Source organism: Balaenoptera acutorostrata, chromosome 1 (genome assembly GCF_949987535.1).
Source record: "Balaenoptera acutorostrata chromosome 1, mBalAcu1.1, whole genome shotgun sequence".
Classification (NCBI taxonomy): Eukaryota; Metazoa; Chordata; class Mammalia; order Artiodactyla; family Balaenopteridae; genus Balaenoptera; species Balaenoptera acutorostrata.
In genome coordinates, this window is record NC_080064.1 from 28797013 (window position 1) to 28815644 (window position 18632).

Genomic DNA, 18632 nt, shown 5'->3' on the forward strand with positions numbered 1-18632 from the left:
AATTCCCACCAGCTTGATCGATCCCAGCAGCCACCTTCCCTTTTCCTATTCCCAGGCTGCTGAGCCGAGGTTAAAAAGAAAGTCCTAAACATCATGCTGTCTCTGACCCAGTGAACCCTGACTGCATATTAGATTCCCTGCGGAGTTTTAAAATTTTAGGTGCCCAGACCTCACTCCAGACCAACTGAATCATAATCTGTGGGGGTGAGGCTTGGGTAATGGTATGTTCATAAAAGCTCCAGGTGATATATTATGCAGCTGGAGTTGGGAATCGCTGCTCTCACCTCATGTCTCTAACCTTGGTTGAGACCCCAATATTGCTCAAAGCCAGCATCCTTTCCTGGAGCTGCTGTTCTCAACCTTTACCACTTTCCTCAGGCTGCCCACCTCATTCTCACCTCCTCAAAGCAGATGGCCTTGCCTCCAGTTTCAGAGAAAAAACAGGACGTTGGTACCAATACTCTCAAATTTCACCCTTCTCTACTTCTGAATTCACCCATAATAGCACATCTTCCCTCCTTTCCTCCTACCTCCAGGGAAAGTCCTGCTCCTGCTCTGCCCACAGCCGGCGCCCCAGACCTACCTCCATTTATAACCCGCCTCCCCAGTCTCCACCATCTAGCTTTCCTCTGCACCTTCCCTTCAGTCTATAAAAATGTTCAAGTATTTCCTATCTTTAAAAGGTGTTCTTCTGAGCTTGTCTCCCATACTGTTTTCAACACCAGCCTCTTCAAAGAGGCATTATACTTACCATCTCTGTATCCTCAAACTATGAAAAAAATTTTCTCCCAGCATCTAAGTAAAATGATCTCACTATAGTTCTGATGATCTACTAATTACAAACCCAAAAGCCTGTTCTGCGTGCTCACCACACCTGTCTCTATAGCACCTGAATCCTTTGGCAGCCCCCCTTACTGCCAGCTTGTCCCTTAACTGCCAGCAGACCGCTCCCACCTGGTTTTCCTCCCATCTCTCTGACAGCTGTTTCTTAGTTTCCTTTGCTGGCCCTTCTTTCCTTGCCTCCCCCTTAAATATTGATGTCCTCCAGAGCTCTGTCCTCAACCCTCTTGACACTCCCCAGTGTGACTCATCCGTCCTCATGGCCTTAATGCCTGCCTGTATGTAGTGACTCCCTATCTCAGGCCTTTCCTTCCACCTCAAGTTCCAGCCTATACGTGCTACTACCTGTCCCTACGTAACCCATAAGATACCCCAAATAAAACAGTCAAAACTGAACTCATTATCTTTTCTTTGAAACTGGTTCCTTTTGTATCCCTAATCTGTTAATGGCATTCACCATCTATCTAGGCAGCCAAACAAAAATCCTCATATTTGATGGCTCACTCACTTTCATTCCACAAAGGTCACCAAGTCCTACTGATTTACCTCTGAATTTCTTTTTATTTCCTCTTCTCTTCTGCCATTTCCACTGCCACTACCTCAATTCAGGTGTTATCACCTTTTTTACTAGACTAGTCCAAAAGCGTCCTGATTGGTCTCCCAGCCTTTGGTCTCTCCCTACTGGTTTTTTTTTTTTTTTTTTTTTGGCCGAGCCGTGCAGCCTGTGGGATCTTAGTTCCCCTCCGTGTGCCATGCGGGATCTTAGTTCCCCAGACCAGAGATCGAACCTGCACTCCCTGCAGTGGAAGCGCGGCGTCTTAACAAATGGACTGCAAGGGATGTCCTGATCTCTCCCTATTTTAGTCTAGCCTCCACACTACCGATCTCCCTAAGGAAAAAAAAAAATCTAATATCCTTGCTTCAAAAACAAAACAAACAAAAAATTCACACATATAAAACCAACTAACTTGAGTCCTCCTATCCAAAGTATTAAAACTAAACTGCTTGGCTTGCTTATGACTGTTCTCAGTCTACAGAGCCAGCCTTATTGTCCCCCATATCCTAGGGCCCAGTAAATGCTCTGAACCCCAGGACTTCTTCCAGAGGAAACTCCGTACTTTCGTACCACAGGACCATTGCTCATGCTGTTCCCCTATTCTGAATTTCCTCCTAGTCCTTCTATGCTTGATCAGTGCAAGTTTTACTTCTGGAAAATCTTTGGACTACCTCAACCCTCCTGGAAGAATTAATCGCCCTTGCCTGTGTCTCCATGATTGTGTTACCTGAAAACTGGGTTCTCTACGTGGTGTTGAGCCAAAAGACACAACCAAGCCAAAAACGAGAAGGAAGACTTTTATCACTTGCGGCAAGTAAGGAGAACACCGGGATCTTTCCCAAAGCAGTGTCTCCATAAGCAGCAAAACTGCGGAAGCTTTAAGCTCAGGGTACATGCATATTCGTGAAGGGGCTTGAGCAGAGGAGAATTCAGCATAGAATTGGGACAAAAGTCAACAGAGTCCAAGCTTTAGCTGAGGGTCATGAGGGTCAGAAAAGGTCGATATCATCATTCCTTAGGTTCCAGTTGATCTGGTTGTCGAGTACTTCAGGCTACCTTTACCACTGAAACAGAACTGGGAGTCTTTACAACTGATTTACTATTTTTGCTATTGTTACTTCTCTTGCCTGAAAAGAGTCATTTGTTCCTGCATTCTTTTTTGTTTTGTTTTGTTTTGTTTTGTTTTGGCCACACTATGCGGCTTGTGGGACCTCAGTTCCCCAACCAGGGATTGAACCAGGGCCAAGGCAGTGAAAGCCTGGAATCCTAACCACTTAAGCCACCAGGGAACTCCCTGTTCCTGACTTTTGTTTTTCCCTTAAGATCATTCATTACTGAGACCTGTTCAAGGGCAAGTACTGTGGCCAGGCTTAGGTCACAAAATGGCTTAGGCCAAAAATGGCTTTGCTTACGTCAAGAAAGCCATGCCTGGTTCTCTTTCCCTGGGGACCCCCTACACTATCTGCTTACAATAGCACTTATTCTGTCAAATTCACCCTGTACTGATGCTATTATGTTAACTTGATTATCTCCCCTACTAGACTATGGTTTTCAAACATCATAGACCTCTTCTGACCTTGCACCCTGCTGCAGTGTCTAGTACAGAGCCCATTACCTGTACTAGAAGAGTACATTTCTTCTTCATTAAAAAAATGAACACCATGAGTGGTTCCTGGTCAGAGAGCCCACCCTTCTCTACCTACCCACACTATTTCTCAGCTCAGTCAAGAAGCCCAGGGGACCCCCTGGTCTTTCCTTTTCTCCCCCCATTCATTGCCCAGCTACCTCTGCTCCGTGTACGGCTGAATCTTTTGCACAATGATGTCGGAATCCAGCACCCCCAGGAGGACCCCAATCTGGCGGATGAACATCCCCTTCAGCCTCTCAGTTAGCTGACTGACGTTGACATCCAAGATGATCTCCACCAGGTTGTTTTTCCTGGGATCTGGAAAGCATGTGCATCAGTCATGGCTTTAGACGTAGGAGAGTTAACATAGACCTGCCACTGTGCATGTGCTCTGGCCCAGGAGAGAATGTGGTGAGAGCATTCAGAAATGCAACTGCCCTCCTTCAAAATGGAAAGGCACAACAGTGAATTCCCCATTGCTTTGTCCTCGTCCCCAGCAATCTGGGGCTGGCTTGGAGAGCTTCAGAAGCATTCCTGGTCTCTACACCAACCTGGCAATTACCACACATGTGCTGGGGACCAGGCCGAAGTGATGGGGTTTAGTGAAGGAAGTGGGGAACAGAGAAACACTTCAAGGTTTATTTTAAAAGTCTCTGCCCAGTTGGCTTTGCTGAACTCTCCAGGCCAAGTGGCAGGTATCTAGCAATCTCTCCTGATCCAATCTGATTTTCAGTAACTTGCTGTACTTTGTCTACACCAATGGGAGGGAAATTTTCCATCTCAACAATCTTATGGGAATGCATCTGCCCTACAGTGTTGAAAACCATAAACACAAAGGAAATACAGGCGGCCAAGAAACAAGGATTTCCTTAAAACAACATCACAACTGGACGATGTTTTTACAACACTAGAACTATAAGACCATTGTGCTTTACACTTTTGATTAAGTCCTGAAGACTATTCTACACTTGCAAGTTAAAAGTGACTATTCAGAATACCTATTCACATACTTGGATGCAGCATTTGCCTGTCCTGATGTATAATTTATATAATTAGTAGACTATCTGTGATCTGATTTTAAACACAGAAGAGACTTTACAGTGTCTTGGCTGTTGTCCTTCCGAGAGGTAGGACAAGGACTGGAAGACCTGCCAAGATCCCTTCCCATCCAAGACATCTGTACATTAGCTTGGCCTAGATAATAAAGAGTAGGTTTAAAGTTAGTACCTTCTCATCAGTTGTTCAGGAATTTATAAAGCTCTACCTCACCCTGTACTCACTTCCTCCCTATTACCAAATTAGCCTCAATACAAAACAAAAACATGGTTCATTTAAGAAAGAAATTTTATTTCTGCAAATCTTAAAAATGTAAAGGATGCCAGTTACTTTACCTTCCCTGGGGGTTGTCAGATAAAGCCTGAGGCTCAACTTACAAAAATAAATCATTTTCTGCAGCTGGGTGCTGATAAGACATCATGACTCAAGTTATTCCTGTGCTCAGATTCCCAAAGCACACTGAGTCCTCTCTCATCAGTCACACGTAGAGGAGAAAGTGCTGGAGTAGGGGCCCAAAGGCCTGGCTCTGATACAACTGCTGTGTGAAGCTGAGCAAGCCCTGCCCTCTCTGAGTTTCTGTTTCTCCATCTGAGCTAAGTAGGGGGAGGTCCATATTTCTGCGTGGGTAGGAGAGGTCTTGTTGGAACAGAAAATCTCTAAGGAGTTCTTAGCTTGGGAGTTCTAGATTTTTTTAAAGCTGGATATGCCATCTGGCTCTGTCCATGCTGGGGGAAGGGTCTCAAGATCAAGGCCCTGCTAGGCTGATCCAGCAATTCCACTCCAACCCCTCACTAAATGAACTCACCAGGTTTCACCTCCACAGTGGTCCGGTCTGTGTCACTCTCACCCTTCGCATCAGTCACTTTCAGGTGAAATGTGTAGGTTCCCTCGACCAGGTTGGAAAGAAAGAGGACAGGGTGGTGATCAGAGTGATTTAACACCTCCTGTGGGGTTGAACGACATGGCTGTGTGGCAGAACAAAACCACACTCCTTTCGTGGAGTCAGCTGTTGCATCTGTCATAACTAAGTCCCCTCTGGGCTAGACGGCTTTGACTCGGGGCAGTTCCTGCTCTGTGATGGCACTGCAGCCCACAGCAACCAGAATCAGGGAAAAGAATCACATTCTGTTCCACACTAGCTTGAGGGGTGACCCTAAGCAAGTCATTTAACCTCCCTGGATTTCAGAGCACAATCCAGGTTTGACGTAAGAGACCGCTTGGTTAAAACAGGTACTGGAGTGTTTAGCTCAGCCTCCTCTCCTCATCGCACCACATTGACCTGTGTAGCTCTCCACCTGCTGGCACACTCACCCCTGCAGCTGGGCTCCCCTCGTCTCGAGTCCAGAGGTAGTTGACTATCCCCTTGTCATCTGAGGACTTGGAGCCGTCCAGCTCTGCCGTGTCTGTGGGCAAGGTAATTACCACATTCCCAGTTATCTTGGCTGTAGGTGGTTTGTTCATTTCTAAACAAAGAGAAACCATGGAAAAAAATGTAACATTCAGAAAAAGAAGAAATGCTTCTCGTGATGCTTATAAGGAAATTAAACTTCAAAATTATCTTAAATGGAGAACTGTTTTAAGTGCTTATCCATGCCAGCAACTAACAGTGTAGAGTTAACGCCACCAGTGCCACAGGTCCTGAGGCTCCAGTCCCACCCAGAGAAATGTTCCCCTGACATCAGTACAGTAGAGGGGACAAGTGTAGTTTCCTCTTGTATTCTCATAGCAGCCTCCCCCAAAGGAATCCATTTCTCTGCTTGGGGATATATGATGATTGGAAACGAAGGCCTAAAGTGGATTAAAGCCCTGAAGTTCAGGTTTCATCAGCTGACACCACAAATTATCTTCAAAATATGGCTGAAAATGTTATTCTCTGAACATCTTTTTTGACTCCTTCCTTAGCACTTTAATAGAGAAAAAGAAGAGCGACACTTTTCTTATTCTGGGCCCCACCTGCAGTTCTGTTTACTCAGTGTGTGCTCTCTACTCACTGAGTTCAGTATACTGTGTTTGAGGATCACCTGCATATCTGATAGTTTTTCCTACCATCAGCTTATAGACCTCTCCCAAGACCATCACTGATCACTGTGCCTGCAAACCAGAGCAAGGCCAATCCACTTGTGTTCAGGTTGGCCTCAGCGTGCATGCTCCTAGGATGCGCATAGGAAGCTACAGTGCAGGGCAGTCATTCTAAGGTCTGACAGCAGGTGTCACTGTAGCCAGCAGGAGAGTCACAGAAACCCCAGCAGCAGAGGCAAAATAAAAATGCAGGGCTTCCCTGATGGCGCAGTGGTTAAGAATCTGCCTACCAATGCAGGGGACATGGGTTCGAGCCCTGGTCTGGGAAGATCTCACATGCCACGGAGCAAGTAAGCCTGTGCGCCACAACTACTGAGCCTGCGCTCTAGAGCCCGCGAGCCACAACTACTGAGCCCGAGTGCCACAACTACTGAAGCCCGCGTGCCTAGAGCCTGTGCTCTGCAACAAGAGAAGCCACCGCAGTGAGAAGCCTGCGCACTGCAATGAAGAGTAGCCCCCGCTGGCCGCAACTAGAGAAAGCCCACACGCACCAACGAAGACCCAAGGCAGCCAAAAATAAATATATTAATAAATTTATTTATAAAAAAATACAAAGGAAAAAAATCTTAATTCTTTCCCTATTCAACTGAGAAGGAAGGGAGGGAAAACAAGAAGTTAAAATTCACCTTAAAAGTCAAGGGCTTCCCTGGTGGCGCAGTGGTTGAGAATCTGCCTGCCAATGCAGGGGACACGGGTTTGAGCCCTGGACCGGGAAGATCCCACATGCCGCGGAGCAACTGGGCCCGTGAGCCACACCTACTGAGCTTGTGCGTCTGGAGCTTGTGCTCCGCAACGGGAGAGGCCGCGACAGTGAGAGGCTCGCGCACCGCGATGAAGAGTGGCCCCCGCTCGCCGCAACTAGAGAAAGCCCTCACACAGAAACGAAGACCCAACACAGCCAAAAATAAATAAATAAAATTTATTAAAAAAAAAAAAAAAAGTCGCTCATTCAAAGGCTGTTGTAGAAAAGCAACTAACAGCTACCCTAACCTCTAACTTCCTTCCCTACTTTGTCTCTAATCAGTTTCTGCAACCAAACAAGAGATGATGCATTCTTCAGTTATCTGACCCAGAGGCTGCTGCACCAACCCAAGGCAGTGAGGTACCTTCTTTGACAATGACATTCACAGAGCTCTGGCTTTGCAGGTTCCTCTCATCCTTGACGGTCAAGGTGAACACGTAGGTTCCCACTTGCAGCCCAGTCACAGTGGCGACACTGCTGTTAGCATTCTCAAGCTGTACCCCGTCAGGTCCCCTGGACAAAGAGAGAAACCAGAGGGTGGAGTTGTACCTGTCTACTGCTCTCCTGTCCCCGCAGGAGCAGACAATTATTGCCTCAGCTAAGACATTAACTATTGTTTCTCACACCTTGAGAGGGCATGTTTAAAAATATTCCATTTGGACAGTGTCATTTGGCCCCAAAATACAGGCTACCTGCTGATCAGAAAATTCCATTCACCAGCTTTCAAACACATCTAGCCTTATCCTTTGTAAGAGCTTCTAGAACATTCAAACTCTTTGCTGCTCCAGTAAAAGGAAGAAAGTGCTCTGAGCAGGTCTCTGATCAAAAGAATGATTTAAGAGTGATGTTTCTGAAAAGCATTTCTGGCCCAGTGGTTGGTTCAGCTCTTGCCAGAAAAGAAGCAAAATGCATTTCTTAATCACATGCCAAACTCCCTCTTGCTGAAAAGTCAGGGAAAGGAAGTGGGCCTAGGTTACAGAGGAACTCTCTGGGAAAAACCATCCTCTCCTTAGCAGTTCTACAGGCAAAACTCCCTCCAGCTCCTGGACAGGGGCCACAGAGGACCCAGGATGCCCCGTAGCTTTCCTTCTCCCCTGTGGCCTCACGCTGCAGCAGGTGAGCGAGCTCTGGGCCAGCGTGTAGGCACAACACTGCACATGTACCAGAAAGCCCTTCTGCTCAAGGGTCAAAATGCCTCGGAGCTTTCCTTGACACTGCAGGACAACCAGAGAAACCTGTAGACTCCCAGGTTTTGCTCTGTTTTGTTTTGCTGTTTAAATGTATAACCCTGACCTTAGCAGCCCCCCCTTGAAATAGATTCTCCTCCAAGAAACTATGCTAAGGATTATTTCTGCTGTAAACACTAATAAAACTCAACTAAAAGGTTTATCTGCTGTATCTTCAATAAACAGTTATAATTAAAACATGCTGGGTTGAGGAAAATTAGGTTCTCCAAAAGATAGAAACGAAAGCTAAGGAAAATCATTTCTAGAATCCAACTCACTAATCGTAAGTCAAGTGCTTTTACAAGTCAAATTACAGCCCCTCCCCACCCATCTCTAACATCCTAGTCAAAAACAAAAGCAAAAACAAAAAACCCAGTCTGTCCTATGGTTGCTACCTTTGGAAATTGGGAATGCTTTTAACTCTTCCTTGGAATTGCTTCCTGTGGGATCTTGCATATAATCTGAGTTCCATTTGTTATGGTTTAAAGGAGCTGAAAGAAACTGTGAGAACCAGGAATGGTTCGATTAGGTAATTCCAATTTAATTAGTATTACTTTGGTTATTGCCTTTGGCCTCTGGCTAACATAAATGGTATATGGTATCTTCAAGGAAACAATAACAGAGTAATGCTTTCATTTTGGAGATGAATTTTCAATTCTCCTCAAGAGCTGGTCTGTCCCATCCCCCTGACAGCCTTACCCAATTAATTTTGAGCAACAGTATTTTTCCGCTCCATTACCCCTTCCATCCTGCCTCTCAAGTGTAATTAAACTGTGCATTTCAGCAAATGGATTGTACCTGTAAAAGCACCAGGACCACAAAGTACTACCTGGGGACAGCTAATGGTAAGCATTCTTTTTTTTTTTTCTTACAAAAATTATATTTTTCTTAGAGTTGAAGTTTGGGATTGCAGATATTTCTTTCTCAGTAATCCCCCTTGGATAAGCTAATAAGAGAAAGTAAACTCTTAAAAGCAAATAAAACCTTGCTCTTCAAAGGTCTGGAGCCCTTGCATACATAAGGATTTTGTGTCAATACTCACTGTGTTTTTTCCCAGAGATATGAGATAATTTTCTGATCATCTGAGCTTTTGCTGCCATCCAGGGTTGTGCTATCCATGGGAAGGGTCAGCTCTTTATCTGGACCTGCATCTGCCTGTGGAGGCTTGTTGTTTTCTAGAAGACAAGAGACTTGGAGTTCAAAAGCAGGCAGTCCCGCTGGGAAAGGAGAGGAACCAATTGGGACATATGTTCTGGAAGCCTCAAGGACTCTGCCTCTCCACTCATAGAACTGTCAGATACTGTGTGAGGTAAGGGTATGGTCAGGGAGCTCGCATGAAGAATATAAGACTGAAACGTATAAAACAACTCTGAAGCAACATGGAAGAATATAATGAAGCTACAATTCCATGCTAAATTTGAAGTATAATGCTATAGGAGTTCAAATGAGAGGGTCTGAAAGATAAGGTAGGGCTTTCTTGAGGAAGTGGGCTTTAAGCTGGCCCTTAAAGGACATGGTGGGAGGAGTTCCCTGGTGGTCTAGTGGTTAGGATTCGGTGCTTTCACTGCTGTGGTCTGGGTTCAATCCCTGGTCGGGGAAGTGAGATACTGCAAGCCGCAGCCAAAAAAAGAAAAAAAATAAGCTGGCAGAGACTCTATCTGCTAGCTCCCCTTGAAGGCACAGTAACTAGCCAAGAGCAAGGGCACAAGCGAGGCTGTGAAATACTCCTTCTCTCTAGCTATGAAGAAAGCACTAGGGGAATGGACAATAGCAGCTGCCAGGGGCTTGGTGGATTGGTAACTCCCACTTCCACCCTCATAGAGCTCAGAACCCAAGCCCTCTTCTCCCCACAAGGGCCAAGGGACCAGCCAACAGAAGAGCCTGCACCACAAGGTTAGAACTTACCAGGCTGCACAATAACAGTCACTTGAGCGGTGGCCTGCTGTCCTATTGTGTCAGTCACTGTGAGTTGGTAAGTATAGTCTCCTTCTTGCATGGCAGAGAGCTGCAGGGTCGGTGTTCTAACACCCTGGGTATATAAATACAGACCAGTGGGCTCCCGGAATCACATCATACAAGAAGTCCTACTCTGGTCTAAATGGTTTACCCAGTTTTCTAAACCTAGGTTGGTAGTGGGCCATTACCTCCCAATTCAACATAATTACTGAATGCTCAATCAGACACTGTGGGACATCTTGTTAAAAGTTTCACCCTTCAAGGAAATAACCCTCTGACACAGCAACAGTTTCAAATAAAGTCAGAGCTCTCACAAGGTAGGCGAGTACAGGAAAATGTGCAGAGATAATCAAGATCCATTTCTATGACCCAAGCAGAAAGAAAACCATGAACATATAGAAAAATAACACAATTTACAAAACAATGTTCTTCCTACTGAAGCCACACAGCGTGATCCTAACAAAGCTGCCTCGATAAAACATGGCAGCAATGACTCAAGATGCTTTGTAATGCTGTGCGTGCCCTTACAGGTCTGTACAGATTCTGCAACAGCGGAGAAACCTAACCTAATACCTTGCAGACATTTTATTTGGCCTTAGGGTTCTTAAAAGTTGGAAAATTTCACATAGAAGTCTAGGTTTCTGTCTTGTCTTGAAAAGCTGGAGGACCTAGCAACACGGGGACGATACTCCAGCGTGGCAACAACCAGCCTGACTGGAGGGCTGCTGACCCCTTTGGTCAGGGCTTACGCCCTCCGGTTTGCCACAGTCCCCAGAAGATGCTCACCATCTAGTCAGGCAATCTCCTCCAATTTGTAATAGAGCTCACTAAGATTTGCACCCTTCAGCAGAAACTAACACATTTTAAAGCAACTATACTCCGATAAAAATTAATTTAAAAAAAAATTTGCACCCTTGTAGCTTCTAAAGAATTTGACTCCCTGAAATTATCCTAGAGCAGCTACCAGTCTTTTCCTCTAATACTAAACATTTAAGATAAGGTTTTTGCTAATATGTTAACTAAAGGCCCCTTAATCTTTCCAGATTTTTTAAAAAATTCAAATGTTCTATTCACTAATCTGACTTTGGTTATTAAGATGGAGAAAAATAAGCCTTGGATGGGTGACCCAGTCCAGCAGCTCTAATTCCTTGGGCAAGAAAAGACAGAAACTATTCCCTCCTACCTGCATCTCCATCACTTTCCCTTTGCTGTTTGGGCTGAGTGACCACTCATAGCTGGTGATGCCGTGATCATCAGTGCTCTGATTCCCAAAGAGGGTGATGGAGTTTTGGGGCAGGGTGATCACTTGGTTGGGGCCTGCATTGGCCACAGGGGGGTAATCCACAGCCTTGTTCACTGTCAGGCTTGCAGTGGTAGAGTTGGTAGCTCCATCAGAGTCTACTACAGTCAAGCTATCAGGAAAGAGAGAGGAATGCAATCAGGGATGGTCTTAAAGAAGAGGAATAAACATGGAAGAAATGAAAATCAAGGCTAAAAAATACCAATGTAGCAGGATTACCAATCGGTAACCAATTCTAACCCATTCTTTTTGGAAAGTTAGAATAATACTAGAAGCTAACACTGACTGAGGGTTTACTGTGTGCCAGGCACTGTTCTAAGCACTTTATATCTCATTCAATCCTCACAACAGCTCTATAAAGTACTATCCCCATTTTACTCCTTATACATATGAGGAGACCGAGGCAAAAAGAGGTAAAGTAACTTGCCCAAGCTTGAAAGCTTGAAAATAGTGGAGTCAGGATCTAAATCTAGACAATATATCTCTAGCACCATTTCACTCTGCTGCCTGCATGTATCTGTGGCTGGGACCTTTATAAGCATTGTCTGATCTGGCCCTCACAACAATCATATAGAATAGGTATCATCAACCTCACTATTATAGAAGCATTAGAGAGGTAAGAAACCTGCCCAGAGCTAAACAGTGAGCCAAGATGCAAGCCCAGTTCTCTGACTCCAAAGCCCAGAACCAAGTCTTAAGAAGCAATAATCCCTGGCCACTATTCCTATGGGGTTCAAAGACGCTACACTAAATAAAGCAAGCTCTGACTGCAGCAGGCTCTCCTCCCATCATCCTGTTTTGGCTGTGTACACAGCACAAGAATGGACTTCCTGGGCAGACAGCCTCTAGGATGGACCAGGAGGGCTAGCTCCAGTAAGATAGGAGCCTGAGATGGAAATGAATTCTCCTACGCAAGCATCCCACAGTTTGTGCCAGTGTGAAAAAGAATTTGCAAGAGAAAAAAAAATGTTCATTTGTAAGAGCAGGCTTCTACCTAAATGATGCCTTCCAGCTGAACAGCCTAAAGCTTCTCTTGCCACCTCAAAATGTGAGCATAAGCAAGCAAGGAGGTTTGGGCTGCTTCCATTTTGCTGACAGAAAGAGGAAAAGCATATAAAAGACATGTCGTTTGTTTAAATCTCACAACCAGCCACAGAAAGAGCCAGACATCTGTGGGGTTTTTATCCCACAATCTCACTTTTTACCTATGGTCTTAAGGGGACTTCTGATATTACAGTCTTTAGAAGAAGAACACAAAAACATCAGACACACAGACATGTGCAAATCAGCAAACATCTGAAAAAGAAAAATCCACAGAAGTTTTCCTCTCCTTCCAGTTTCTCTGTTTTCAGTTTTTTATTTTTTATTTTTTAACATGTCTTATTTGTCTCCTATTTCAGAACAAAAGCAAGTTATAGACAGATGGCAAAATGGCAGCTGCCCATTACGCTGACTTTCACCTCAGACAGTCCCTGGCTTGCACGCAAAAGTTCTGGAACCAAACAGCAGCTGACCACAGGGCTGGGGAAAGAGGCCACTGCCATGTAAAAGCAGGGGAGAGGAAAAGGTAAGTGGAATCAAACAGATTGGACCTTAATGCTAATCAAACCCAATCCCATCATTTCATGGACTGAGGCTTAGAAAAAAAGAACTGCACCCAATATCCCATTCACCCAAAACGCTCTAGGTTAACATTGTGGTTAAAAGCTCAGACTCTGGAATCATACAACCTGTGTGACCTTGGGCAAGTTACTTAACCTCTCTGTGACTATATTTCCTAATCTGTAAAATAAGAGCCATTATAATATCAGGTACAAGGGTTAAATGAGCTACTGCGTGCAAAGAGCTCAGAACAGTACTTAAAACACTAAATGTTCAAGAAGCAGTAGCTATTATTGTTACTATTTCAAAACGGATCATCATCGCCCAGGCTAAATTCCATAAATGTTAAAATTCCTATATTAGAAATCCAAGGCGGGGCTTCCCTGGTGGCGCAGTGGTTGAGAATCTGCCTGCCAATGCAGGGGACGCGGGTTCGAGCCCTGGTCTGGGAAGATCCCACATGCCGCGGAGCAACTCGGCCCATGAGCCACAATTACTGAGCCTGCGCGTCTGGAGCCTGTGCTCGGCAACGAGAGGCCGCGATAGTGAGAGGCCCGCGCACCGCGATGAAGAGTGGCCCCCGCAGAGTGATGAAGAGTGGCCCCCGCTTGCCACAACTAGAGAAAGCCCTCGCACAGAAACGAAGACCCAACAAAGCCATACATACATACATACATACATACATAAAAAGAATGTAAGCAGACAAGAATAGCATTAAAAAATAAATAAATAAATAAATAAATAAAAGAAAAGAAAAGAAATCCAAGGCGAAAACCAACTCACATTTCCATTTTAACTCAGTGAGAAGGCTCCTACCTTGTTGTAATGGCAGCTACCCTTCATTCACTTGAAGTCTTGAGTCAATGAGAGTGCTGCTAAGTCAGAACTTGTATATTTATTTATATGGTAGGTGCTGTGCTAGGACATTCCTTGCTGCGTCTCTGGTAGTGTCTAAAACGTGATTAATCTCAGATCCAGTGGGGAAGACAGATACCCATGAACAAGCCGTTGCACCATGGCAGGCACCACATAGAGACACTGAGTGCAACAGGGAAAGAGGAGGGACATACCCTCTTCTCTCTGGAGGGATCTCAGAGAGCCTCACAGAAAACTGAGGAGGTCCTTAAAGATAGGCGGAGTCCCAACAGATTGAGAAGGGCATTCAAGGAAGCATAAACAAAATATATATAGGCCAAGTCAAGGAGCAGAGTAGAATGAGTCCTGACTTGGGGATCAGAAAATCTGCATTTCAGCTCTAGCTGTGTGACCTCAGAGAAGTTAGTAAATACACCGAGCCTCATTTTTCTCAGATGTAAAATGAGGATGGTATAGTGTACATATGGTGTTTGCGTGACACTCATGTACGAGTGCTTCGTAGCCTACAATGAATAATGCAAATATAAGGAGGATTACTCTAGGGTCAGCCTCACACTCATTAATCACAGTCTAGTATATCAACACTAGTTCCCAAAAGAATTGACTTTGAATCAAATTCTCTGAAAAGCCCCAACAGAGAAAGATGCTACAAATCATATTCAAATAAACCACTAAGTCAAAAGTAAAGATTTGGTTATATCCTAAGTTGAGGAAGCATTTCCCAAAGGGGAGAGATGAGAGTAGATTCCTTCTAGATTTTTCCAGAGAAAAGGCAAAGGAAGATGGGCCCTTTCACTTAATGACAGAAATTCTAAAAAAAGGTTTGGATATATGCCAAATAAGGCTTTGAGAAGGATTAGCTGTGTGGATCCTGATCTATTATGCAAGAACCTTTGCCCTAAAAAGTTATCACTATTGTGACCACAGTTACAACATGGCTCAAAGAACCAGTAGAACCAAAGGCTATATTATCAGCCAACTCTACCGGGAATTTGACATCTGTCAGAGTGACTCCTATAAGAATGTAAAACCCACAAGGGGAAAACAATGGCGTATGGTAAACTTGAAGGATCCAGATTTACCTGAAAGTGTAGTTCCCAGGGACGAGCTTACTTAGTTTTAATATGGCCGTATCTTCAGAAATCTTCTCTTCTCTCAGAGGTCCCTTAAGTTCTTCCCAATGGTACTGGACGATTTTATCATCATCCGTGCTTTCTTGAACATAAAGAAATATCAGTTACAGCATGAGAGCACTGGGTCTTAGCACTTATCCAGTTTACACAAACCAGGGCAACTACCCAGAGATTTGAGGCTAGGAAAACTTCATGAAATTACAGACTATCTCTCCAGAGTGTTTCTTCCCTCGGATTATTGGGTCATTCTGCCTCTCTATGAATATTCCACTGCGTAGTTTTCCAAGGACTCCAACACAGGCAACCTCTGGTTAAAACGCTACTGTATTAAGTATATGTATAAAAAAAGGAGGATCAAAAGGTCTTAAACACATGAAAAGATACTCAACCTCACTTAAAAAAGAAATGCAAATTTAAATTACACTTGGGATAGCATTTTTTTAACCTCTCAAATTGGTAAACACCAAAGTTTCACAACACATTATGTGGGTAAAAGTGTGGGGAAAGAGGCCCCCTCATAAGTCATGGTGGAAGCATAAATTGATACAATATCTATAAGGAGCAATTTGGGAAAATTTATCTTTGTCCCTGTAATTCCTCTTCTAAGAATTTAATCCTTCAGATATACTTGCACTTGTGTTGTGTATCTGTAGGACATTTAATATTTGTGTTAAATGTCATGCTTACAAGATTATTCACGATAACGTTATTTGTAATAGCAAGTCAAAAATAATCTAAATGGCCATCAATAGAGATTGAAAACAAGTACATATTCATACAATGAAATCATATATTCATATCATGGAAGGCTATGTAATCATTAAAGGAAAAAAAGAATGAAGAAGTATTGCATGTATTAATTCAGAAAAATTCTCCAACATATAGAAACAAACACTGTACGTAACAGTGCGCATAATGTGTGTCACAAGGACAGTATATGTATTTTCTCATATACGCATCAAATATCTCTGGAAAGATACATAAGATAATACTATTGGTTGTCTGGAGGAAAACGGGATAGTTGGGAGACCAGGAGGGTAGTGATTCTTTTCACTGTGTACCTTTACATATTATTCAACTTTGATCTAATCAAAAATATAAAATAAAATGGTACTAAGTGAACCCTTTCTGCCACTCTCACAAGTGTTTCTTCCTATTCTGCCTCTTCCTCTTGGCCTGCTACTCTTCTGTCCTCCTCTTCTGGCCAGAATCACCTACATGAAAGGTTTTTAACACGCTAGAGATCCCTCTGCTAAAGCGGCAGCTGCCTCTGCCACAAGCCCCTGTTGTGCCAAGACACTCAGGGGTGACAGGGCCTTAACGGGCCTCCAGAGAGACCAAGCCAATGCTGGAAGGCGACAGGCCCGAAACCTCTTGCACACACAGAGCCAAGGCCCAGAAATCCTCTCATGTCACCCACCAGGTGACACTACTCTGAAGGGTGACATGTTAACAATGGGCCCAGGCAGGGGTGTGTGCTCCATTCTGTGAGTCTCTCCAGGAGAAGGCTGACGAGAATCTTGCTAGGCAGTGATGGCTGAGTGAGAGCTCTTTGTCGAGACTCTCAGTTACTTATCTTGTCATGATAGGAAGGAGCTTTGTTACCATAGCTAAGGATGGCAACTCCAGGCAAGCGAATTTGAAAACCAGCAAGTTTCAACTAAAATAATGCTAAATACATGAATAATCCTACTTTCTTACCATCTCAGGGCAGAACTATTACTGCAGACAGGCCACACGGGGATTTTAAACAGGGCCTGTCTGGTTTTTACTTCCTAATCAATTGCTTCAGATGGTTGGTCTTCCCCTAACACGGCCAAGAAGACTGGCCTAAACAGTATGACAGTAAGACGTAGCTGGCCCCAAACCTTCTACCAGTACACAGTGAAGGCTCTTCTAAAACATCATGCCTAGACAAGTACTCACGGCTGCCATCAATGACTGTAGAAGTGGTTGGCAGAGAGATCTCCTGGAACTGTGGTGACACAATGGCAACAGGAGGCCGATTCTTACGGGGCTCTGCAAGAACATGACCCACAATAAATTGGAAGAGGGTCTTTATAAATTATAGGAGAAGCAGGCCATATCTGGGTGGAGCATAAGTCAATTTCTATTACATAACTGAGAGCTGAGCATCACCAAATGGGAAAGTCACAAGATCAGGCTGCCATTCTAACCTAAGACACCTGGGAGTGTTAAAGCCTCTTCTAAACCTGACGACTGCTAAGGCCATGCCCTGCGCATTCTTTCAATGCTCATGTCCTATCTACTACATCAGAAGTACTATAGCAGCAACTGCCTGCTTTCAAGCAAGCTGAGCAGGGGTGGATAACAAACAAGCTTTGTGAACTAGGAATTGCCCAATACGTAAATATATTACAAAAAAAGAATGAGAATTTAAAACCCCTAAAATCAAATCTCCATCTCCTTGGGAATCCTGCAGAGGGAGCAGTGGAGACATGGCCAGGGCTGGGTAACATACCTGGTTTCACTGTCACATTCACATAGCCTTCCCCGTGGGCATTTTGACCATCTACAATCACTTTGAATTCATACAGGCCTGGAGTGAGCTGCAGAAGTGAGAGAAGATCTTTTAGACAACCACAAACAGCAGCAATTATATTTAAAATAACATATATATCTGAATTTTCCAATGCTGTTTCTTGAATTCTCCTCTTCTTGCACCATTTCCAAAATGGAGAAAGTAAACTAGCTGAAGATATGAAACAATGAATTATAAACTAAAAAACCATAGCTTTTCATGTGAATCTCATTACTAGCTGACTCGGAACAACAGAAGGGATTTCAATATCTCTGTACTCCCATTTTCTTTTCAGAAGAACATTAAGGGTCCAACCATCCTACTTCACAGTTATGAAATTAAAACAATCATCTCTGCAAAGAAAAACATTTTGTAAAAACACCAAATAGCTCTCAAATATCTGAATATTTCCCCCTCCTGATTTCCACTAACTGTACGAACATAACATAAAAAAAAATCACCCACAATCCCATTGTCCTAACACCCCAATTAATCACATTTTTCTTATTTCCTTCTAATCTTTTACCACATCCAAAAAAAGAGCTATAAACAGTACATCTGTTCAACAAACATGTATTGAGAATCAATTATATGTGGTCATTGTCCTAGGCTTGGGGTTTGGAGAGGAATTAGATAAGGTGCCTACCTTTGAGGAGCTCATATTTCAGTGGTATTCAGGGCCTAGCTAAAATCACGATATATCAAACTTTTTATTATTCTTTCTTCCATTCATTTAGCATGAACACTTTCCCTATTAGAACAGTCTCTTAAATAGTCATTTTAATTTTTTTAAATTAATTAATTTATTAATTTATTTATTTTTGGCTGCATTGGGTCTTCGTTGCTGCACACAGGCTTTCTGTAGTTGCGGCGAGCGGGGGACACTCTTCGTTGTGGTGAGCAGGCTTCTCATTGTAGTGGCTTCTCTTGTTGTGGAGCACGGGCTCTAGGCACACAGGCTCAGTAATTGTGGCTCACGGGCTCTAGAGCGCTGGCTCAGTAGTTGTGGCGCATGGGCTTAGCTGCTCCGTGGCATGTGGGATCTTCCCGGACCAGGGCTCGAACCCACGTCTCCTGCATTGGCAGGCAGATTCTTA

General features: G+C 43.9%; 1 protein-coding gene across 5 annotated transcripts in view; it reads right to left on the reverse strand.

The window, feature by feature from the left end:
* The window catches only part of KIAA0319L (KIAA0319 like), a 107516-nt gene that overhangs the window by 14327 nt on the left and 74557 nt on the right, over window positions 1–18632 (reverse strand). For all 5 annotated transcript variants that reach the window (XR_009008643.1, XM_007182501.2, XM_007182502.2 and 2 more), the window contains exons 7-16: window positions 17476–17563; window positions 16920–17012; window positions 14943–15075; window positions 11266–11494; window positions 10032–10155; window positions 9169–9301; window positions 7265–7413; window positions 5391–5542; window positions 4885–5023; window positions 3182–3341 (exon numbers count right to left, since the gene is read on the reverse strand). Coding sequence is in view for 4 of the 5 variants with exons in the window: in XM_007182501.2 (XP_007182563.2) it covers window positions 3182–3341; window positions 4885–5023; window positions 5391–5542; window positions 7265–7413; window positions 9169–9301; window positions 10032–10155; window positions 11266–11494; window positions 14943–15075; window positions 16920–17012; window positions 17476–17563 (1400 nt within the window). In the remaining variant the exon portion in view is untranslated. The remainder of the gene's footprint in view (window positions 1–3181; window positions 3342–4884; window positions 5024–5390; window positions 5543–7264; window positions 7414–9168; window positions 9302–10031; window positions 10156–11265; window positions 11495–14942; window positions 15076–16919; window positions 17013–17475; window positions 17564–18632) is intronic.